The sequence below is a fragment of the Phalacrocorax aristotelis genome, chromosome 10 (assembly GCF_949628215.1).
Source record: "Phalacrocorax aristotelis chromosome 10, bGulAri2.1, whole genome shotgun sequence".
NCBI lineage: Eukaryota > Metazoa > Chordata > Aves > Suliformes > Phalacrocoracidae > Phalacrocorax > Phalacrocorax aristotelis.
In genome coordinates this window covers 18,330,313-18,346,161 of record NC_134285.1, presented here as the reverse complement: position 1 = coordinate 18,346,161, position 15,849 = coordinate 18,330,313, and the positions used below count along the sequence as shown (strand labels likewise).

General features: G+C 49.2%; 1 protein-coding gene across 5 annotated transcripts in view; it reads left to right on the top strand.

The window, feature by feature from the left end:
- The window catches only part of CREB3L1 (cAMP responsive element binding protein 3 like 1), a 46,127-nt gene extending 30,584 nt beyond the window's left edge, over positions 1–15,543 (top strand). For 3 of the 5 annotated variants that reach the window (XM_075105509.1, XM_075105507.1, XM_075105511.1), the window contains 9 exons: positions 840–918; positions 1,845–2,005; positions 2,609–2,758; positions 3,562–3,620; positions 5,494–5,562; positions 7,955–8,054; positions 12,119–12,239; positions 12,589–12,835; positions 13,236–15,543. In XM_075105509.1, the coding sequence (XP_074961610.1) occupies positions 840–918; positions 1,845–2,005; positions 2,609–2,758; positions 3,562–3,620; positions 5,494–5,562; positions 7,955–8,054; positions 12,119–12,239; positions 12,589–12,835; positions 13,236–13,272 (1,023 nt within the window). In that variant the 3' untranslated portion in view covers positions 13,273–15,543. The remainder of the gene's footprint in view (positions 1–839; positions 919–1,844; positions 2,006–2,608; positions 2,759–3,561; positions 3,621–5,493; positions 5,563–7,954; positions 8,055–12,118; positions 12,240–12,588; positions 12,836–13,235) is intronic. The other 2 variants (XM_075105510.1, XM_075105508.1) reach the window with 1 other exon arrangement.
- Positions 15,544–15,849: the final 306 nt, after the last annotated feature.

Sequence of the window (15,849 nt, the reverse complement as noted above, 5' to 3'; positions counted from 1 at the left end):
GCAGCTCAGTGGATAACAGTAGAGCATCTCTGGGGTTCACTTCCTTTTTTCACTCATGCTGAGCATCTTCCCATTTAAACAACCATCCAAAACAAATGGGTACTTCCAGCCAAAGCTGTGCACAAACGTACTCCATTATTTACACAGATTGAACTTGCTGTGCCCTCAAAGCTCTGCTGTGTGTGCTCAGCAGCCCTACCATGGTGCTCTCTCAGCTGTGTTTACAGTCTGGAGGAGTTTGCAATGTGTCTGTTTAGTGTAAAAACTCCCCCAGCCTATGGTGGGCTGGGGGCTGGCGAGCCAGGGAGCTGAGGGGCAGCATAGCCTAGATGGGAATAAATCTACTCTTTATTTAACTCTCAGTCCTCTCCGATTGGAAACAGCTGCCCAGTGGCCATGGTGAAAATCATGTGAGCAGGACAGGGGGTTTGTTCTGTTTCTGTAAAACCTCTATACTCTAATTTCTAAAGAAGGCAGATCAAAATGGGACTTCTCATGGTAATGCAGAAGTTGGTTTAAATTGCACTGTCTGGTTCTAGCAAGGAAAGAGTTGCCAAGGATAAAAGTCATCTCCCTTTCAGAGGTACTCAGTGCATGGCTTGGCAGCATATCTGCTGGTGCCTTTTGCTCTGCAAACATGCGTTTGCACTCTGTGTGCCAGCAACACAGACTTCAGGGAGCTTGTGTTCAGACCCCTGGTTTCTGTTAACGTGTAGTGAAAGGCTGCTTTGGGGCAGTACTGAGGGCAGGGGAGCAGCAGCTGTGAACAGAACTGGTAGGAGCCACCTGGGCAGTGAAAGTAGCAACACCCAAGAGCTCTTTCTGCTTCTCTTCCCCAGACTCCCATAGAAATTACTCCAGCACCTGTGATCAAAGCTGAACCCAAAGAGGTGAACCAGTTTCTAAATGTACCTGCAGGTAAGAAGATAGAATTTGCTGGTTGACTTATGTCCCTCTATATTACTCAGACATAGATCATTACTATACAGGAAGAAAAGACAACACCTGAGAGCAGACCCACGCATACAAGGTAATACTGGGGCACAGACCAATAGAGGAGTGAGTGCTGCACTGTTCCAACTCAGATCAGTGTCTGGACTAGCAGCCACGCACAGAATTGTTCAGACAGGGACTCCCAGGCAAAACAGGCTACTTCAGAGTTAGAAATACGCAAGAGTGCCTTTAAAATCCTCAGAGGGTCTGTAGTGTTATCCAAAAACAACCATCTGAAAGTCAGGAAATTCAGGATCCAGTTTAATTTGAAAGAAACCCAAGCATCTGAAAGTCTGCCGATGCACAAATGGAAGCACTATAGGAACTCCCACTGCCGCAGAGAGACATTCCCTAGGCATATTCCCACCTCCATTAAGGCCCACAGGGCCCTCCAGTACAAAGTGGGGACAGTTTTCAAGTGCTTGGCAACCAACTGAGTGACCAGAGCCTCTTTGGATCAAGTGTGCTGGCAAGTGTGTGAGCCCTGTGGTGCTTTTGGAAGAGCTCTTCTCTTACAGAGTTTCCTGTACTTGTGAGCAAGCTATGGAGCAAAACATCATGGGCTTTGTACTCCAGTTTGGTTGACACTGGAGTACCTCATTGCTTTGTTGATACCTTTAGTGTCTTGGCAAAGCCCCTGCCAGCTCTCTGATTTGTGGTCAGCCTCATCTCTGTCTTTGGCAGTGCTCAGTCTAGCCTTGTTCTCAGATCCACACCATCTTCTGAGACTCATCACCCCCTCCTTCCAGTCCTGTGTTATGGCAGTGCCTTTTCCTGTTGCTACTCAGGGCTCTATGCCTGTACCAACAGGCTGACATGAGACCCATTGACTTGCTTTCCTTATTTCTCAGTAGAGGACCTGGTGCAGATGCCTCCAACTCCACCCAGCAGCCATGGCAGTGACAGCGACGGATCCCAGAGCCCCCGGTCCCTGCCTCCCTCCAGCCCAGCCCGACCTGCTGCTCGCTCTTCTACTGCCATCTCCTCCTCACCTCTCCTCACAGCACCACACGTAAGAAGGCAGCAGGACGTCAGTGGGATGCAGGGTTCCTTGGTGCTCAGAGGGGGCTGGAGGCTTTCCGAGGCTCATGGCGGGGATCCTGCACTTGTTAAGGTCTCCAAACTGAAATGCTCTGGCAAGGCAATGTGATGTCTTAACACGAGGATGTGGGGACAGGATGGTGCTCACAGGAGTGGGGAGAGGTGCAATGAGTCTTGCACAATGCCTACCAGCAACTATTTTGTTTTAGCAAGTGCTTGTCATTCACCCCATACTTTGGGAAGTGGCCTGTGCACTGGAGGACTTTCTGAGGAAGAGAAAGGAATAACTGAAAATTCCCATAACCAGACTTTTTTAATCATTGCCCAAAAATTCTTTGGCAGGGTCCTCCAGTGCAAGTGTGTAGCCAGCCTCACCACAAAGGAGCAGATGCCCTCCCAAGTAAAAGTGGAAGGCAGCTGCTGATCTGTGCCCTCAGGATCAGGCTGAGAGCAGGAAAGAGCACTGCCCTGCACCTGTTTGTACTGAGCCCCTAGCTGCTCTGCAAGGCTTTAAGAAGCATCATTGGGATAGAACTCTTTGCTAACACTGACGGCTACTCTCTGTGTGTTTCAGAAGCTACAAGGGACCTCTGGCCCGCTGCTCTTGACTGAAGAGGAGAAACGCACCTTGATTGCTGAGGGCTACCCCATTCCTACCAAGCTGCCCCTCACCAAAGCAGAGGAGAAAGCACTGAAGAGGGTCAGGAGGAAAATCAAGAACAAGGTGACTGTTTGCAAAAAATGTAACCGTGCAGTTCCCATGATTCCAGAGCATCCTGAGCTGACCAATGCTATAGTTACCCTCCCTCTTCAGCTGCAGTTCAGCTCAGAAAAGGTGGGATCCTGCCTTTGGTGCGCTGGCATGAGCCTCCCAACCTGCAGAAACGGTGCCATGGGGCATCTCTGCATGAATGCTCTGCATGCAGGTGTGTCTGGGGAGTGTGGTTTCCAGCCCAGCTCCTGGGTGTGTGTGGACTGGGATGAGGCCCACAAGCTAAGGCATCACAGATCAAACAAACCGGCCTGGTCAGGCCAGGGGACAGGGAAACAAGAGCCATTGCATGGTGCAGGATGGGTGATGCACGTTGCTCATTAGCCAGGCAGAGGCTGTGAGACTTAGACTGTGCTTAGAAAGCATCCTGTGGGACAAAGGATGAGACCTTGAATTAGTCACCCAGCACTTGACTCAGAAGTGGTCTGGGGTAGAATCTGCCCAGATGGCCACAGCACGTACCCACATGAGTCAGACGAGTTTAAAGCAACCCTAAAGACGCTCTCAGCAGTGAGGGGGTCAGGCATACTGCAACAAATGGTTGTGGCATACAGGCTAAAGAAGGCTGCATACCTACAGCATCCATCCCTCCTGGTTTTGGCCTGGAGACAAGTAGGAATGGCATACTGGAAGGCAACTTCCCCATTTGCCTTTAGGGTGCTGTGTGTGCAGGGAACAGCCGATATGAGTGAGCCACACAGAAATGTCTAGAGGCTTATGATAATGACTCCTCTCTGATGGCTGCCCCCTCACAGATCTCTGCTCAGGAGAGTCGCAGGAAGAAGAAAGAATATGTGGAGTGTCTAGAGAAAAAGTAAGTCTCTTCTTCTCAGTCTTACCTTTGAAAAAGGAGCCCTGTCCAACCACAGCCCTCTTTTCTAGTGCTTTTGTCTCTGAATCCTTGCAAGGCTGGCTGCACACAAGTTTGGTTTGGGATCTTGCCCCTACTCCCCTCCCTTCTAGAAATCCTCTTGCTTAAAGATTGCCCTAGAAACCTTGTGTTTCCAACTGCTTAGTTTGGCTGGTCCACTGCAGAACACAGGCCATTTTGGCTGCCAACGAGGGGGGATTTTGGGTAAGACTCATGTTTCCCCACTAGAAGTTGCTTCTATTTTGTCTGTCCCATAAGCAGCATGCCCTCTGAGGGCACTGACCACGGCTTTTACCCCTCTCTTCCCATGAGGGTGGACACACAAGTATTTGAAGGCAAGAAAAACCTTGCACTACAGTTATTCCCCACAGTCCCTCCCCTTCCACCATTCCCTGCATGAGCTTGGTTTTTCTGCTTGCAACCCAGAGGTCCTGCATGTATGGCAGGCATAAGTCTAAGGTGACATCACATGACACTGACAGGGTAGAAGATAACTCTTAAGGGCCTGATCCTGTGATCCCCTCTGTAGTAGCAGCCCCTGATGAGCATTCCCAGGCAAAGAATGGTGGGATCCAGGTACAAATTCGCATTTCTGTTTAAATACCATCTTTCCTATTATTAATACCACCTGACATCAGCAAAATGGAAAAAAAAACAATCCCCAAACCCAACCTTAAATAACTCTTCCCCCTCATGCTATTTGTTTATGTTCTGTAAGTGTATAGAAATGCTGACTGAAAACAGATGACTCAAAACACCTTAAAGTTCTCATGCTCTTCCGTACGCAGCACCTCTGCATGTATGTGTGTGTCTAGGCAACAGAGCACATCACCTCCAGCTAATGTCCCATACTTACACCCACGTCCTTCAAGCCGGGGCTGGGGAGTTGGCTGGCCTCAACTGGCAGGTCCAGGGTTTTCTGTGCTGGGGCCTCTTCCCCAGACATGGCTGTGGTGCCTGTACGTACTCAGCGGTTTGTTACGCTAGTGCGTTGCTGTGACAGATGGCTTTCAAACAATGCCAGGTTTAAATGTGAACCAAAAGCAGCATTCAGTGAATTTTTTTAATGCAACAAGTCTTTGGTCAACTTGGCTTTCTGTACGAGCTGGTTTGTCAAAACCTGTACTTGGGCCCTTCACCATTCAGTTTGACACCTTCGCTGCAAGCCCAGTTTTTACACGGAACGCCGGGTTCGGAGACTGTGCTGGAAACCTCCAGCAGGATTAGGCTGTGTCCCTGGCCTGCCTTTCTCTGGGCCTGGAGACATTCTCCTTCCCTCGTCCCAAGTGCAGCCTAACTACTTTCCCTTCCGAAGCAGTGGGAGGGAGCCTGTAGGTTCTCTGCTGCCCTCAAGTGTCTGCAGTCGGAGCTGGCCCAGCATTTGCACAGAACTGCCTGGTTTTTATATGCACGGCGCGCTGCCCGGGCAGATTCTCAGTCTGAGTGGGGGAGGTTTGAATTTGTCCCCCTGTTCCTTTTCATTCTCCTTAGGGGGAGTTTGGAAATAATGGAAATGCCTGCATAACTTTGGGTCTGTCCTGGCTTGACCTGCCTGTAACCAGGTGCTACCGGCTCTCCCAACCCTCTGGAAAGCCTGAACTGGGAAACATCACACATAACTGTCCACCTGCAATCTCATCCCTGGTCCGTTGGGGCTGGCTGCAGCCAGATGGGTGAGGGACATCCGTCTGCAGGTCCGTATCTGCAGGTGATGGATGGGGCCACTGAGCCTCCACACTGCGAAAGAGGCAAGGACTACGTTTGCTTTATCTGTCTGGCCTTTATAACTAAACGGCTATGGGTTTTATTCCTGCAGGGTTGAGACATACACAACAGAAAACAATGAACTCTGGAAAAAAGTGGAGACCTTAGAAAACGCAAACAGGTAAAAGGGGCTAGACCTGGTAGACCGTGGGTAGGGTGGGGTGGGCAGGAAGGGAAGCCAGGAGAGTGCTGGGGCAGGGGGGGTGAGAAGAGAAACGCAGGCTCCCCCAGCTCCTGGCAGGATGGGCGCTGCTTGGCGATGTGCTGGTTTTCAACCCGTGGCAGCAGCGAGGCAGCTGGGTTTGGTTAGTGAGCCTGGAATGTTTGTGTTGGGACGGCCAGGCTGTGCCGCAGCGAGCAGAGGGAGGGAAGGCGTGTTTCTTACATCTCTTCCTCCTTCTCCCTGCAGCCCTTTGGGCTCTTTCTGTCCTCCCCATTGCCCTCCAGGCTTCTGGCTGTCTCCAGGGCAGCTGCACCGAGGGAGGCCCCTCACATCAGCCTCTCAGATCCACTGTTTCTACTCTTGGGCTCTTTGGGGGAATACAAGACCCTGTGCATAATGTGGCTGTTTAGGGTGCTTTTGAGAAAGAGATGAACAGACTTGTTAAATACAGCAAAGCCCATTCCTCTAATACAGGTAAAGATCTCAGCTCCCACCAAATCCAGGGCAACTGCCTGTGTTATGTGGTACCCCAGCCCTTGCCCTCCCTTTTCCCCTTGCAAAAGCAAGCCTGAAGGATCTCCCTCTCATCTGCTGCTCACCTGAAAGAAGCAAGCTGCTTCCACACCCAAATCAGGCCCCTGGCTCCCTTGCCCAAGTGGGCACTTGTGCTCCTAATATCCAGAGCTGGCTGACGATCACCAGGGGAATTTCCTTCCTTGGAAGCAAATAATGAAGCCTTTCATCCCTGCAGTGTGGATGGGCAGCAGGAGCTGAAGGAGGGCTCAGCTTTGCTTTCCTCTGACTAGGTCCAATAGGTGTGAGCAAGGGCAGGGTCAGCTGCAGGGCTGTTGAAGGGGAAGCTCATTTCTATAGCTCTGTTTCTATCACCCCCAGCTCAAATTGAAGGGAAGAACTGCAGCCAGAGAGCCAGTCGTCCCCCCCACCCTCTGCTACCACTACAGCTCGTGGAATACTCCTTGAGGCTCTGACACACTTCTTCCTTCCATCCATGACACGAGTGCTGTGGTCCCAGCTTCCAGTCCAGCCACTGGTGCCGGGACCAGGAACTGTCAGGCATGGTCTAGCTGAGGTGTGCAAGTGTCCAGAGCTTCCCGTCTGCCAGGGGCAGGTTTCCCAGCTGCTCTCATCCACCGAGCACAGCCTACCACCCAGTGTCCCTGGGAGTGCAGACAGCCTCCGCTGCTGAAAAAGCATGAGCCCCACCCTGCAAAATCAGGAGATTGGCCTAAAAGTCAGGAGATTTTTTTTTTTTCAAAATACACATTGTGTTCTTTCTAATTGGGTTTGGTTTTTGAGCACTGCCAGTGGGACGCTCTGTACTTCTCTCCACGTGTATAATGAGCAGAAGAGGATTTGGAAAGAGATAAAGCTGGGATTCTCCTGCAATCTCCTGGCTCCAGAACCTGGCATTTTATAAAAGCTCAAACATATTTGTGTAAAACAGTCAGCGCTCCCAGGGGGAAATGCTCAGTAGTCTGCATTTAAGTAATTTGCAGCCTTTGGAAACCGTGTGCTCTGCAGTTTCCCTCATCACAGTTTTCACCAGCCCAGTGAAGGGTGCAGTGGCTCTTAGTAACACACCTTCCACTGTTCTGTGCTTATTTGTGCCAATGCAGGCGTTCAATTAAATAGGGCAGAGAGACCTTAGCACATGTTCCAGCCAGGGCGGCCAGAGAATGAATTAATTGCTGAACTCAAGATTTGGCTTTGCCCACATTCCTTTGCAGAGTTTGCCAAGACTGAAGAAGCTGGAGGGGATCAAACCCGTTTTTTGTTTATCTCCACCATATGGTTCAGGGCACAGGTCAAGCTGCAGAGTGTGTGTCTCTGAATGAAGTGGGAGCAGGTGGGCCTGTGCTCAATGTCTAACCTGACTACAAAGTTCAGCTGCCGTCCCGAAGCTTGGTTTTCATGGTAGCCCACCTCTCCATTGCTTTGAGAGGTGACTGGCTGGGCTTTGAGGCACCCAGGGCTCCTAAATGAGTGGGACATTCATAAGGTGGGTAGTTTCAGTGAAGGTTGTGGTGGATCTATGAGTGAGGAGACTGAGGGAGGCTGCTGCAGGGCATTACCACAGCGTCATGGCCCCTTGGAGCCACACCTCCCACAGTTCCTGCACACTTCATATCTCAAACTCACCCTTTTTTGTTTTGTGCTTCCCAAGCCTGTTTGGTCAAAGAACTTGGGCAAGATACAGCAAGGGGGAGATATTTGTTTTCACAAGAAGGGGAAATCAGGATAAAATATGAAAGGAGTTGTGGTATTCTTGCATCACTTACTGGCTGTTACCTCCTTATCAAGTTTTCATTTGGGTTGTTTCCTATCCTAGGACTCTGCTCCAGCAGTTACAGAAGCTGCAGGCTCTGGTAGCTGGGAAAGTCTCCAGACCTTACAAAATGGCTTCCACGCAGACTGGGACCTGTCTAATGGTATGAGTTTCATTTCCATTCTTCCTTATTGTCCGTGCTTCTCCAGACAGCTTTGTCAACTGCCTGTTTCTGCCCTCTTCCTTGCTGCCTGGTGGTGTTGCCAGTTACATCTGCTCTTTCCTTTTGTGTTAGAGTCACCAGAACTGGGCCCCATGTCATACAGATGTTGGTAGTGTTGGTTGTTCATGCAACAGCATTAGAATAACTCCTGCAGTTTCACTGTCTTGTTCTTTGGGCAAAACAGCACTTTGTTTGCTTTTCATTAGCTGTCAGACATTCAGCAAAAATTTTCAGTGAGCTTCCATCATAATTGCAGGAGTTTTCTTTTGCTGAGTTGGCAATGCTTAATGTTTAACTCAGCAGGGTAGACGAACAGTTCAAGAACTTCTCCCAGTGGGCATTACCTTGTGTTCATCAGCAAGAAATGGCATCTGTTCTTGCTATAGGCAAGCACATCAGGCTTTGTTAAATCCAGCTGGAATTCTCTTCCTTTGCCCATTTGACTAACCAAAATGATGTGGGGTTGTCTGCTGGTTTTAGTAACTGAGTAACTGAGTCTGCCTCTCAGTTCTGATGGTGGAGGATCATGGTTAAGCAATATTGGCTTCACTGTGGAGCTTTGAGGCATGCCAGTGTGTGGCCATAAACTGAGTCAATTGCTTATTCTCCATCTCATTTTTGCCAGGGGAAAGTTTCTGATCCATGATAAAAACACAACCTTCAATCCTGTGATGTCTTTGCAGGATTCTCATAGTAGCTGCTTGAGACAAATTTGTCAAAGTTAGTAATCTATATCTAGTTATCACTTTGTACTGTTAACAGTCATGAAATACAAACAAATGATGAGGTTCTTGCCCCACTTTCTCAGCACCTTCAGTGTCTTGAGGGGTTGTTTTTTGCTCTTGGTTCAGTTTCCTTGGTTCCAGAGCCCCTGCTCTGTGATTTCTAGCACTTTCTCCTCTTAAAATCTGCTCAAACTTTTGCTACACTTTGCTGCCTCCATGTCAGACCACATTTTAATGACTGACTGTCTTTTCTGTTGGCTGCTCTGTGGCTTCATTCCCAAGTTCTTTCCACATTTTCAGGTGTGACCCAGCTGGGCCCAGTGACTCATTACTCCTTAATGCAGCAGCTCATCAGAGCACCCCTGGCTCCAGCAATTCTTCATCACTACTACTTGGAATGGGCAAGTCCAGCAGAGGTGCCTTCCAGACTTTCCCTGTGCTGTAGGCTGATAAAGTACCTAATTTAGCTTCCCAACAATGTCTTATCTCTCCTTGCTGCTCCCTTCGTTCCACGGCATCCCAGCCCACACACCAACTCTCTCAGGCTTCTTAGCTTTGAAGCATTTAAAGAATTTGTAATTTGCTTTTCTATGTTTGGCCAGTTCCTCTCATAGGCCTCTGAGTTCTCATTTTCCATGTCAAATACAGCACTCCTTATCACAACAGATATGGAGAATCATATGCCTTGCAACATGGGAGTGGAGCAGAGCACCCTTCTTTTTTAGCCCTGTGTCATTCCTACTGGCTATTTGTCCAGCCAGTTCTTGAAAGCCTCTAGTGATGAGCAGTCCTCAGCCTCCTCAGGCAAACCATTCCAGTGCTTTGTTTTCTTTCCCAGATAAAGGTTTCTTGCTATCTCATCTCAATCTTCCTCGCAACAGCTTAAGCCTATTACAACTTCTTCTGCCCACTGTAAGCAAGATCAGCTTACCCTCCCTTTGTGCAGCTGCATTTTACCTATTTGAACACTATCATTTTCGAGCAACTCCCTTCAGTCTGCTCTGCTAAATCACCACAATTTCTTCAGTCTTCCCTTGTAGGCTGAGTTACTGAATCACTTCTTGCTCCCAGAGCTCTCTTCTAGACTTTCTCCAATTGCCCCACATCTTTTCAGACACAGTGGTCCACCTGAAGGCTGGTACAGAGGAAGCCAGCCAGCAAGCCTATTCATGGTGCCTGGGCTGAGATTTGCCCTTTGCAAAGTTACACCGACTTGTGCCCTCCTTGTGCTCCATTTTAACTCCCAGATCCAATTCTGTAGAACAGCTGCCTGGCCACATAGTCACTGACGTGTTTCCTCTGTTAATCAGTCCTACCACCTTGCAGGTCCCAGCAGGTCCTGGCATTTGTCTGTATTGATCTGCCTGCTGTTCTCTGGGACCACTTCTCCCCATGGTCAAGATCATTCTGATTTTGAATCCTGACCAAAAGCCAGTCTGCTTGTAGTCTCTCCCATCTGCGGATTTGATACAGTCCATCATCCAAGTCAAGTTTAAAAATGTTGAATCTTACCAGAGCCATAACAGATCTCTCTGCTCCTCCATCTGCTACTTCTTCCCAGTCTGACAGGGAGCCATTTGATAACTACACTCTCAGGACATCTTTTTTTGATTAATTTTGCCTCCACCTTTCCAACTGGTTTTGCAGTAGTTTCCTGTAGCTTAGTTTCCCTCGCTTTTTAAGAGGTCAAAATGGTGAGATGGTCAGAAGCTGCAAGATGAATGGTACTCAGAGTCAAACCAAGAGTTACTGTTATGAAGTGTTACAGAGTTCGACCTGGAATACATCAGAGCACCAGAGTTAACCTGAAACAAAACAGAGTAAAAACAATGCTCATTTGCAAAGCCGCAGTTGAAAGCCTTGTTAAAGCAAGATGTTAAGTATATTGCTCTTTCCCAGTCCATAAAGCCTGTTTTGTTTTAGAAGAGAAGAACAGGCTTCACAGGGCTGGCTCCCCTTTCTGGAAGTTGTGTGTTTGACTGTGATAATTCCAAGCAACATTTATTCAGAATTTATTTTTCCCCTGTTTTTGTGGAATAAGGATTCTAAATGCCTTGTGAGCCTGGTATGATGTGCTTAGATAGCACCTATACTGTCCACATTTAATTTTCATACTTTAAAACTAGCCATGAAGAGCCTGGACAATTAAAATACCTCTTTACATAGTGTAGTATCCCCATGCTATTATTTGATCTTCCACATCTGGAATCCACTGGAATCGGTCAAAATTACCTTGATGTACCAGCTTCTGTGTGTCACTTAGGTATGGCTATTCCGAAATAGGTCACTATTCTGTAAAGTGGTCAAGCAATTGCTGGCTGTCCTCACAGGTTTCCCCCCACAGGTCAAACTTAGCTAGTTTATACATAGGTAGTAGAAATCACCAACAGATCCATTGCCTCTTCAACGTGCTCAGTCTGAGCACTGAGCTGGCGTCAGCTAGTTATATACCATCCGTGGCACATGGGTATTCAGGTAATAAGGATTTGGCTCTGTATCATCTCCCATGCATCCCCTCTTGCTCTATACTGGGAGTTCCCTAAACTCTATTATAGAGTCCCTTACAATCAGCACTGGTATCTCACTCTGGTGCTTTACTATTATGGCAGAATTTACAGACAGGTGCAGACCTACCAGAGCAGGATTTCCAGGGATCTTTCATCTGTCTCTCTCCTTTTATCACTGCCCAGAGCTCTGAGTGGTCTGAGAAGGCACGGACACATGGTCCTGCGTACATGCATGTCAAGCATAAATGTAACCCTTTCCTTGGACTCTCCATCCTTGCTATCAGGCATTAGGTGGATGCAGTTCTGCTGTTATTTCTGTCCTTGTGTGGGCAGTAGATACACTTTGCTATGTGCTGTGGTACCTCACAGGTGTCTCCCATTGAGCTTGTTTTCTTACAGCCCACTAGAGCTCCTACTGAGACAATGGTCAGGTTCCCTTTGGTCAAGGCAGAGTTATTCCCTTCTGTTGAGTCTCACACTTTCCCAACTTGTTCCGCAGCTATGCCTTCCACCATCTCTCATCAACTGGATGGGCAAGTTCTCACCATTGAACCAGAAATACTTCAAATAAAGCAACACCAGGAAGCTTCTGATTTCCCTTCTTAGATTTTCAGCAGAGATTAGCAGACCAAGCTGTATCACTCCCTGGGGGACCACAGTGACCCAGTTGTCAGCCTGACCACATGTTCTCACACAGCCTTGTGTTTGGGTGCTGTGGGGGTGTGTTTCCTCATGGCTAGTGGCATTAACTCCATGCTGATCTCCTCTCTAGGTTCTGGCACTCTGCTTCGTTCTGATCCTGGGATCCCTGATGCCTTGTCTCCCTGAGTTCTCTTCAGCATCACAGACAGTGAAAGCAACACCAGCACCAGACATTTACACAACTAGTAAGAGTAAGTCTAACACAGTTCCTCCATTTCACCCTGTCAAACCATTTCCTGCTCTTCTCTCGACACTGCCAGTTCAGGGGTAGTGTCCTTCCCTCAGTGTCTACCCCATATGCTGAATGTGAGGGAAAAGTCCCAGGGCAGACTGATTGTATTCTAAAGAGGCTGTGTGTCTAGGAGGGGTTTGCCTCCTGAAGCTGGAGGGAGGTAGGTATCCTTCAGAGCAGGCCTTCTGCACAGTTACACATGGACAAGGCCATAGCTGGGTGAGCAGGTGCTGAAACCGCCACCATGACCCACACCCATTGCAAGACACCTTGTCATCATTGTTAACCAATAATCTCCTTTTTTCCAGTTCAGTCACGGAGCCTCCTTTTCTATGATGAGGGTGCTGGCTCCTTAGAAGAGAGCTATAGCTCCTTCCTAACCATGGACCATCCTGAGGGGTGGGAGGCTGAAAAAGGGCAGTCTGAGGAGGGAAGGCCTCATCTGGCCAGGACACATGAGACGGCCAAATACCTGAGCAAATCCCAGCTGGAGGGTCCTGACCAAAACCAAACTGACCCAACTCTCTCCCACCTCAAACAGCAATTTCATGAGAGGTAAGCAACTGTGGGCCACCCTCCAAGCCCCAAAACACAGCATGGTGTCTGGGAGTGAGTGGCAGGCATGTCCCCTCTGCTGCAAGCTAAGGACAGCTGAGCTGCCCAGGACAGGCAATTAGCTAAAGAGCAGTGGCTGGAGGAGACCAGTGCTGGCAGGGAGCATAAGACCACATCTATTTTCCAGAGCAAAAATTAGGGACTCCATAAAGCAGCATTCCACTGGCACAGAGCTGAGGAGGACAGGGTGATTCAGGTGGTCCCAGGCTTGTGGTAATTCAGTGCCCTGGGGAAGGGTTCCATCCTGTTCAGAGCAAAGCAGCTGGGCACACAGAGAGGTGAATTTGCATAGGAGGCTGCAATGAACCTTGACTGATGCCTTGTCTTTTCTTTTCCTCAGGGAGACAAGCTCCAGTGAGACAGCTGAATACTTGTAGCAGCTGCTGGACCTCAAGGCCTCATCTGTCTGATTGCAGGATTCCTTCCTCACTGAGCAACTGAGGGGACTTGGCAGGAGAGGACACTGCATTCAGACACTCCTAAACTGGCCTTGGGTTCAGCTCCTCCCCCTCCCTGTGCCCCCTCCATTAGTACTGATCTCTCTGAGGGAAGTCACAGGACTGCCAGAACCAGCAATAAATGTCTGGTGAAGCTCTGAGACACCCTCTTCTCCTGGCCTTACCTCCTGCTTAAATGAGCACTACCCTATGGGTGTGGGCTCACCTTGGAGTCAAGGAAGATCAGGGGAAGCCCTCAAACTATTCGGCTCACTCCCCAAAGCCTCCAGACCAAGGGGGCTGTCCCCAGGCATGTACCCCTTGGCTACATCAGATGCACCTGAAGGAGATAGAGAGTGCTGAATTTACTGTCTTGCCTGGGGGGCTTAGGAGTGGGTGATGCTGGTGCTGGAGAGATGGCTCTGGAGAGTTTGTGCTCATTCCTTCCCCTCCATCTGTTAGTATACTTCTGCTTCCATTGAGAGAAAACCTAGTTATTCCTTGCGCTAGTTTTCTCTTGGTGGACATGTCTACATAACTTTCACACCAACTATCTGCAAAGATCTGCACACAAACGGAGTGGGGGAGACAGATCCCAGACAGATAAACCACCGTAAAAATTAGCCAGCAGCTTCTGGGCAACCTGAGCTCTGAAATGGAGAACAATTTTCCCCCACAACCCACTTCTCCCTACCCTTGGCACCCTTGCTTTGGCAGGGCTGATATTTCCCTTTCTGTTCCCAGCTTGGGCCCTACGGTGCAGTGCTAACCAGGTCAGTGACCTTCTCACTTTCCATTCTGCAGGCTTCCCCCTTTAAGAGCGGGTGAGAGAAATCCACACCTATAACCCTATTCCAGCTCTCCATCCCCAGTTCTGCTTCATGCCAAATGGGGTCTTTCTAGGAACCACCAAGGAAAGCTCTGCGGCCCATTGGAGAGCTGTCAGATAGCCATCCTTCCCCTCATGTCCTCTGTGTGCACAGCAGTGGTGTGAAAGGCACAGAGGACATACTGGCATCTCTGGTGACAGGTACATCTGTCAGGAAAGAGGTGGCATGTTGGAATTGGCCAGGGTCACCAAAGACTGTTTTAGACCTCTTCCTTCTAAGTGCTGGCACCAAAGGTAGCAAATTCTTGCCGTACCACCCTTCAGGCCAAACTCACCAAGTTTGGTGCTGAAATGACCTCGTCTCAAGCCTACACCGTCCTCTTTAGCACCCAGACACCCATTTCTGATCCTTCTTTCTCCCCAGCAAAAGCCCTGCTGAAAGGCTCAAGTGTCTCCTCGCTCTGTTCCCTCAGCTGCCATTTGATGGAAGGCCAGTGTGGGACACGAGTATTGGAGATATGGGATGTGGCAGGTTGCCCAATGTTTGTACGTGGGAGTCCCTCTGCACTCTGCTAGGTCTCACAGCAGGCTCCTCTTTGGCTTGTTTCTCTTCGAGCACCCTGGACTCCCTCTGCACTGCCCTGACCTCTCCTCTCCCCCCAGGCTGGGAGAGGAGAGGGCTCCCTGGAGAGGAAGGATGGGATGGCTCTTGCTCAAGGACTGGGAGAAGAAAGGGAATTGTCCTCACATCCCTCTTTTCTCCCTTTTGAAAACTGGTTTTGCCCCCTGAAGCCATTTAGGACAAATTTGGACACAGCTAGCTGCAACCACACATGCGTGCCCAGTGGAGTGAGGAAGAGGAAGGCCTTCAGCATAGCTTTGCTCTTCTCAAGGTTCACACAGAACCCACTGGTCACCAGATACCACTGCATTCCCTGTCCTCCACCTCCACCCCAGCACAAAGAACCACTGCCGGGTCCAAGCACGCCCTCCTCCACCCCAACACTTCCACTGAGCACGTCCCCGTGCCTCCCACTCCCACCGTTGTACAGAGACCAAGAGCAGAACTCGTTTGTACATAATGAACCTTATTTTGTATTATTGCCGGTCCCTTAAGGTATTGTATTTTGGAGACTCTCAGATCCTATTTTCAGTATTGTATTTTATTAAGAATTAGTGCGGGCTTGGCATCTATGAACTTCTTTCTTGTTAGCAGCTCACTTTCCCCTTATATTCCAGCAGCTGCCTCTTCCCTCCTGTTTGGTTTTTGTTTGGTTTTTTTGGTTTTAGTTTTTTCTCACGCTGCCTTTTCCCGTCCTATCACATGCTCTGCATTTGCTTAGTGAAGCAAAATAAAAATAAAATAAAAAGATGCAGCATCAGCCCTGGGTTGACGGGTCCTTTCATTGAGGCAGGGTTGTCACGCCGGCCCACTTGCACAGCTCCTCACCTCCTGCTGCCTGGCTGGTCCGGACCCTGGCCACAGGCAGAACTTGTTCAGTGCTGGGACCTCATGCTCAGTGTCAGGAGGTAGAAGCAAACTTGCATATTTTATTTCCAGCAGCACTGGGATTTCTGAACAAGTCAGAACTGTTCTGCCTCTGTTTCTTCTTCCCCCTCCGAAATACCACTAACATCATCGCCTCGGAAGGAGGAAGATCATGGAAGGAAGTTTATGAGTGCAATGA